The sequence below is a fragment of the Prunus mume genome, linkage group LG4 (assembly GCF_029339155.1).
Source record: "Prunus mume cultivar Tortuosa linkage group LG4, ASM2933915v1, whole genome shotgun sequence".
NCBI lineage: Eukaryota > Viridiplantae > Streptophyta > Magnoliopsida > Rosales > Rosaceae > Prunus > Prunus mume.
The window spans coordinates 3,899,994-3,907,442 of NC_142701.1; the positions used below are offsets into that span (position 1 = coordinate 3,899,994).

Below are 7,449 nucleotides of genomic sequence, written 5' to 3' on the forward strand. Positions count from 1 at the left end.
TGGAGTTAACTAGAACGGTCGTCCCCATGGTGTCATGGCCCAAAAACTCATTGAAGAAGGTCTAGCTAGTTCTCTAGAGGATTGGAATATACCCTGCATTCTCAACCTTCAGAGTTCTGATGTTTAGCTCAAACCAACAAGAAAGGGATCGAGCTACAACAATCTGATCCATTACAAATAGATTGTTGGAATATTGGGAAGAAAGAAAGCTTTCTATGCATAGTCTAACCATTAACATGGCAGAATTCATGCATGAGAGTATAGAAGAACAGAAAGGAAATCTACAAGAGGAAGAATTGGAATTTGCGCTAGCAGCACTAGATGATTCCTTGCAGAAGTAGAGGATCCTTTGTAGGAAATATACTGGGTACAGAAGAAGATCCTAGACCTACTTTCATCAGGACATTACTAGAAGAGCCAGTAAAGAATGAAATCATTGCACTTCTGCATGATTTCAAAGACTGTTTCACATGGCACTACCATGAAATGCCTGGACTAGATAGAGGATTGGTGGAGCACAAGTTGCCGATAAAAGAAGGATACTTAGGGCTTTTTTAGGAGTGCTTTTGAAATTGCTAAAAGAGCTTCTAAATGGGTAAAAGCATTTCTATCTTTTAAAAATTATGTTTGGCATAAATTGTAAAAGTGCTTTGGGTGGGATTCAAAAGCACTTGAAGTGGTTTTTTAAGAAGCACTTGAGAAATACTTCTTCATAAAAGTGCTGGCAAGTGAATACACGCCAAGTGGTTTTTTAATGAAAATTTCAAAACACCAAAAATATCCCTATTTAATTTTCACAAACGCCAAAATACCCTCATATGTTATGTCGCTCGCTTCGCATAAGACTCCATTGTGTTATTTCTCTCTCTTGGCTTCATGGTTTCTTTCCGGGTAGAAGATCTGACTATCAATTGAAGGCCATGGCCATCTTTGCTTCTCCTCTAGATCGTATTCTAATCATTAAAAACCATTTGGGTATTCTTTGTTTTTGGATTTCCTTATCTGAGTTCTCTAATTGGATATGTTCTTCTATGATTTTTTATTATTTGGATGAAATTGGATCTTCTCTGCCTTGAAGTCCTTTTCATGTTTTTGAGTTTTTTTTATTTAGCGTGTACGAATTGAAGTCTTTTTCATGGTTTTGAATTTTTTTTTCTTTTTTGAAATTTGTATATATGGACTTGTCAATTTCTTTTTGTTTTGTTTCATGAGTAAAATTTGCAATGGGCTTGATTGAATTAACAATTTCATACGTTAATTTGGGTCAATCTGTATTGATTTGTTCGTTTGCAAACTATCTGGAATCAATGCAGCCAAAAGGGTGTTCATAACAAGCTGGAAAGCTGGAAACGTATTGTTTTTAAAATAATTTTTCAGTTTTGGGTTAAGAAACTGTAGTGCCATTGTTTTATACTGTTTTAAAACTGTATATGGAAATATTTTTGGAAACTAGAGCCTAAGAAATGCTTTGTAAGTGGGGTATGTGTTCTCAAACCAATTCTTTAGGAAGAAGGAGATTTGCTATGCTAGTTGTCATTATATTCTCAAACCAAGCGTTTGGAAACTCCTGACCCAACCAAGAAGATAAAACAATGGAATTGGTGGAATTGAACAAAGCATTCTCAAAGTGCATGGTCAAACATTCAATTATTTATCTGATATGTGATTCTAAGGTTAGTTGTTTTTTCAATGTAGCATTATGATAATCAATATAGGTCTACTGATTTTAACAATGCTGCAAATCCCAGCCCTGTGACCCCATTGTTACCTGATTTCATAAATCCATCTCTACGTTATCTCCTTAATTAAGTACTAAGGATTTGGTCTTTTGTAGGGATCCATCTCTATATAATTTTTATTTCCTATGTTTATTATAGTATTTTGGGATTCTTTAAATTTTTTTTAAGTACTTTTAAAACCGCTTTTACTGTGCTAGCCAAACACTCAACAAAATATCAAAAGCGCTTTTATATAGTGTAAAAGCACTTTTAAATGTGACATCCAAACACTCAACAAAATATCAAAAGTGCTTTTATGTAGTGTAAAAGCACTTTTAAATGTGACATCCAAACAACAAACTGCTTCTTTGTAGAAGCGCTTATGTCATAAGTACTATTGGCATAAGCGCTACTGGCATAAGCGCTTCGGGAAGAAGCGCTCCCAGACGAGCCCTTACTAGTCAAGCAGGCCATAAGGAGGATGTCAATGAAAACAGAACTGAAAGTCAAAGAAGAAGTGCAAAGGCTAGTTAAAGCAGGTTTTATTAGACCAGCCATTTATGCTGATTGGTTGTCCAATATTGTACTAGTCCTTAAAAGGAAAACAAGGGCAGTCAGAATATGCATGGACTACAGGAATCTGAATGAAGCATCCCGAAAGATGAGTATCAATGCCTGTGGCGAACATGCTGGTAGAACAGAGCTGCCCACAATCAGATGCTATCATTCATGGATGGCAATGCACGATACAATCAAATAATGGTGGTAGAGAAGACATCCACAAGATAGCCTTCACGTGTCCAGGGTAGGTAGGTGCTTTTGAATACACTGTAATGCCTTTTGGCTTGAGAAATGCAGGAGCCACTTATCAAAGAGCACTGAATTTCTGTTTTCCATGACATGATAGGTCATTCTCTAGAAGTTTATATAGATGTTGTGGTGATTAAATCCCCAGAAAAAGGGGATCATGTGTCAAATCTAAAAAACAGCATTCCTAAGAATGAGACAACACAAATTGAAAATGAATCCCAAGAAATGCGTTTTTGGGGTTCAAGCTGGCAATTTCTTAGGCTTCTTGGTCCAGCAAAGAGGAATAGAAATCGACAAGAATAAAGCAAAATCTATCATGGAAGCTTTGCCACCTCGGAACAAGAAAGAATTGCAGAGTCTCTTAGGAAAGATCAACTTTCTAAGAAGATTCATATCCAATTCTACAAGAAAAATCCAGCCTTTCTCCTCCTTGTTAAGATTGAAGTAGGAACAGACATTTAAGTGGGAAGAACAACACCAGCAGGGTTTTGAGGAAATCAAACGTTACCTCTCGAATCCACTAGTTCTGTCCCCACCAAAGAAAGGCAGACCACTCAAGTTGTATGTTTATGCATCAGAAGTATCCATTGGGAGTCTGTTAGTTCAAGATAACAAGGAAGGGAACGAACATGCAGTATATTACCTAAGCAAAACTCTGACGGAAGTAGAAAGGAAATATTATGCAATTGAAAGGCTTTGTCTAGCTTTATACTTTACTGCTATAAAACTCAAACATTACATGCTACCTTTCACCACCTACATCATTGCCAAGACAAATTTGATCAAGTACATGCTAAAAAGGCCAATGTTGAGAGGGAGAATTGGTAAATAGACTCTGGCCCTGTTAGAATTTGCTTTCAGATATGTTCCTCAGAAATCCATCAAGGGACAAGCTGTTGCAGATTTCTTGGCAGATTATCCGGGAGAAGAAATTGAGAACATGGATTCCATGGACATAGCCAATGCAGATCTACTGACTAGAGCTCACACCTGGCTCAATAATCCCATTTACTTAGTCCATCTCACCCCCGGGAAGCTATACTTTGATGGATCTAGACTCAGCCTCTAGAGTAGGGATTGTTTTGGAAGATCCACTAGGAATCAAACATTGCTATTCATTCTAGCTAGATTTACAGTGCACCAATAACAAAGCAGAGTGCGAAGCTTTAATCATAGGACTAGAGATGCTAGTGGAACTAGGAATCCAATTTGTCGAAATTCTGGGAGAATACAAATGTTTGAGCCCCTCTCTAGCTGTCTATCTAGTAGCGGCCAGAAATCTCTTGGCAGAATTTAAGGAGGCCACTTGGGAACATATCCCAAGAGAAGAAAACTTTGCAGCTAATGAGATGGCCCAAATAGCAGTAGAAGTACATATGCCTGAAGATTGCGTGCAAAGAATCATCAAGGTAGGAAAGAAAAGCCTACCATCTGTCCTGACCAGAGGAATGGAAATAGATGTCAATGCTGCAATAATGACTAAAGAAGATTGGAGATTGCCCATAATCAATTATCTGCAGTATCCAATCCTTCCCTCTAGAAAAAGGATTAGAATCACAGCCTTAAACTACCTCATGTGGAATGGAGATTTGGTCCGAAAGAGCAAAGATGAGTTACTTTTGAGATGCATAGGGAAAAAAGAGTACATGAAGGTCATGGGAGAAGTCCATGAAGGAATCTGTGGAGCTCATCAAGGTGGAAGGAAGATGTGCTGGTTAATCAGAAGGTATGGTTACTTCTGGCCAATTATGATGAAAGACTGCATTGAATATTCCAAAGGATGTGAGGCTTGCCAAAGACATGGACCAATCCAGTAAGCTCCTTCAATTCCCATGAATCCAGTGGTTAAGCCATGGCTATTCAAAGGATGGGCAATGGATCTCATAGGCAAAATCTATCCAGCCAGTAGCAAACAACACTCTTTCATCATTGTAGCTACAGACTATTTCACCAAATGGGTAGAAGCCAAGCCTGTTAAATCCACTACATCTCAAGAGATCATCATCTTCATAGAATAACAGATTATACAAAGGTTTGGTATTCTAGAGTCAATCACAACTGACAGGGGATCTTCTTTCATATCTAGAGAAATGCTAGATATGGCAGAAGCATTCAATTTCAAACTACTTCAATCCACTCCTTATTATGCTCAAGCTAATGGACAGGCAGAATCAAGTAACAAGGTGATCATCAACATTATCAGGAAAATGCTTGAGAAAAATCCAAAGTAATGGCATGAGAAATTATCAGAAATTCTCTGCGCATATAGAACTTCAAAGAGAGATGCAACTGGCATTATCCCATATGCTCTAACCTATGGTCATGATGCAATTATGCCTATGGAAATAGTAGTCCAATCTCTCAGAATTGCTCAACAACACAATCTGGTTGGATAAGACTACTCTCAAGCAATGCTGCTAGAACTAGAAGGTTTGGATACCAGCAGAATTGATACTCTCAACAAGCTCTTAGTAGGGAAACAGGCTGTAGCAAGGGCATATAACAAAAGAGTTAAAAACAAGAGTTTTGAAGAAGGAGAAATAGTCTGGAAAGTAGTTCTGCCCTTTAGAACACACGTAGCTGGGTATGGAAAATGGTCACCCACATGGGATAGTCATTTCATAATTAAGCAAGTCCTTGGATTTGGGGCATACAGATTATAAGATCGAGATGGAGACATCCATGCTGCGCCAATCAATGGAAAATATGGTTAAAGAAGTTCTATCAAACTATGTGGGATTCGCAGGCAGTGCAAACATATCCTGGAATTGAAGGAGAAAAAGATGGATTTGTTGTTTGAGTTTTGTGTATAGTCGTACTTTTAGTGTTATTTTTAAAAGTGTGTTTTATTTTCTGCTTTCTTTTATTTCATTTAAATTAGAAGAAATTGAAAATGCAAAGTTTCACCAAGAATAGGATTTTTATTAAATATAGTCATTTTCCATGACTAAGTTTTATTACATTCAAAAATTTAAATTTAAAGTCCTAGTTTTCTAAAGGTTTCTTGCAGTCCAGTTTTCTTGGTGGAAATCTCTTTTTGGAGGAGCACTCTCTGATAAATGGAAGCCTCTGCAATCTCCAATGTTGGCCTAGAAGCTGAGACCATGTTCTACACAAGGAAAGTGGCCTTAGTCTTGGTGCCTAATCCAGCCCCAAGCTTGTTCTGCCTCTCCCTCAGACCAGCCAGCTGCTTTTGAAGTTCTTCAATTTGTTTCTCCAACTTGTTAGCAGCAGCCTTGGCCTCCTTGTAATCTGCGATCATTATGTCCAGATTCTGCCTTCTTTTTGGTAATCAGACAAGTTGGCTTCATAAGTAGCTTTGCAGAACTTAGAGGCATTGAAGGAGGGCGTGAGATCTTCATAGCGATTCTGAAGACTGATCACATCTCTTGCCATACCTAGGCTGATCTCAAGTATAGGCATGGGAGCCATGTTTTCTCCGTGTAGTAGGTCCAGATCCTTCATCAACTGATCAACAACTTCCTTATTCTCATCCAAATCCAGCTCAGTTGACTGCCAGATTCTCACTCTGTCCACTTCCTCATCCACTGCTTTGGACTTAGCCTTGCCAGGAGTGGAGCTGAGCTTCTAGCTTATCCAGGTGAGCATCCAGATCCATGGTTTCAAACTCTACCAATTCTGGATCAGCAAATGAGGCCGTGGTTAAGGAGCCAGGGATAAAGTGGATAGGCATCTGCAAAGAAATAATTTCAATTAGTTCCATGCTAAATTAGAATGAGAGAAGGATTAAAAGCACAATGATACTTATAGCCACAATAGGTGGCTTAAGAGGACTGGTCACCATAGCTAGAGTCCCAGCAGTTCTATTCTCTTTTACCTAGGAAAACGGGAGTATCAATTAGAGAAACCAAGACAGACATAATTGAAGAAGCCAGGACAAAATTAGGGAAAAGCAGAAGTTACCTCGGGTATAGGGACAGCAGCAGTACTTTGCCCCACCTCGGTATAGGGACAGCAGCAGTATTCTACCCCACTTCAGGCTCTGGGGTAGCAGCAGAGTGTTCTGCCTCCACATCATCGAATAAAGCCAATCATGAACTTGTGGGTTCTGCCCTCTGAGCTTCTTGGTGTTGTTGGGCCAAGGCAATGCTTTCTGCTATTACCTCAACGAGAATCTCCTCCTATAGAAGGACAGAAGTCATAACAGAATAACAAGTACAAGATGAATCTGATTAAGGAATTAAAGACAGGATCTCACTTCTTCCTCGACTTCTTTAGTCTTCTCCTTGTCTCATGTTGAGACATCTACTTCTTTTTCCTGCTATATAGCTTCAAAACCTCCCTTAGCTCTTCATATGTTCCAGAAGTGGTTGTAGGAGCTGCTGCAGGTTCTTCTGTGGCCAGGTATTCCACCACAGTCCTCTTCCTAAGTCTTTTTGACCTAGTAGGAGGAGGAGGGGGACTTTCAACTGTAAATTGTAGAAGACAAGGGGTTAGAACAGGAGAACTAAGCAGAACAAAAATAGAAAGTTCCATTTCTCAAGGTTTACCTAAGGTTTCAGACTGGACAACACTGTCCTAAGTGGGCAACCTCATTTCTTTTGTTCCTTCAGCGAAGGAGTTGCCTCAACAGTTGGCTGTTCTGCCAGAGTTTCACGCTGATCTTCTTCGTCCCCAAAGGGGAGCTCTAAGTCTCCGTAGATATGACGAAGTAACTGCACAGAGAAGAAAGGGTTAGAAGGCAATCCGGCAGGAAAAAATGTAAAGGACAGAGCTCGAGGCTTACCAAACACTTCTCCAGCCTTAATAGCCTGGCCACTAATATCCTTTGTCATGGAAGGATCTGGTACAGAAAGAACAGATTGTTAGACACCATCACATAGGCATAATGACATAAATATAGAAAGAGTGAAGGAAAAAGAGGCAGAATTAGGAATCTACCTTCAATGACTTGAGCATT

General features: G+C 39.2%; 1 protein-coding gene and 1 pseudogene across 1 annotated transcript; one reads left to right on the forward strand and one right to left on the reverse strand.

Annotated features, from left to right (window-relative positions):
• The first annotated feature begins 3,712 nt into the window (after positions 1-3,712).
• LOC148917689 (uncharacterized) lies at positions 3,713-4,345 on the forward strand. The gene has a single exon (XM_089050377.1). It carries the CDS (start codon positions 3,713-3,715, stop codon positions 4,343-4,345), a length of 633 nt encoding a protein of 210 aa, XP_088906503.1.
• Positions 4,346-5,505: 1,160 nt separating this feature from the next.
• LOC148917690 (uncharacterized) lies at positions 5,506-7,025 on the reverse strand (annotated as a pseudogene).
• Between the last annotated feature and the right edge of the window lie 424 nt (positions 7,026-7,449).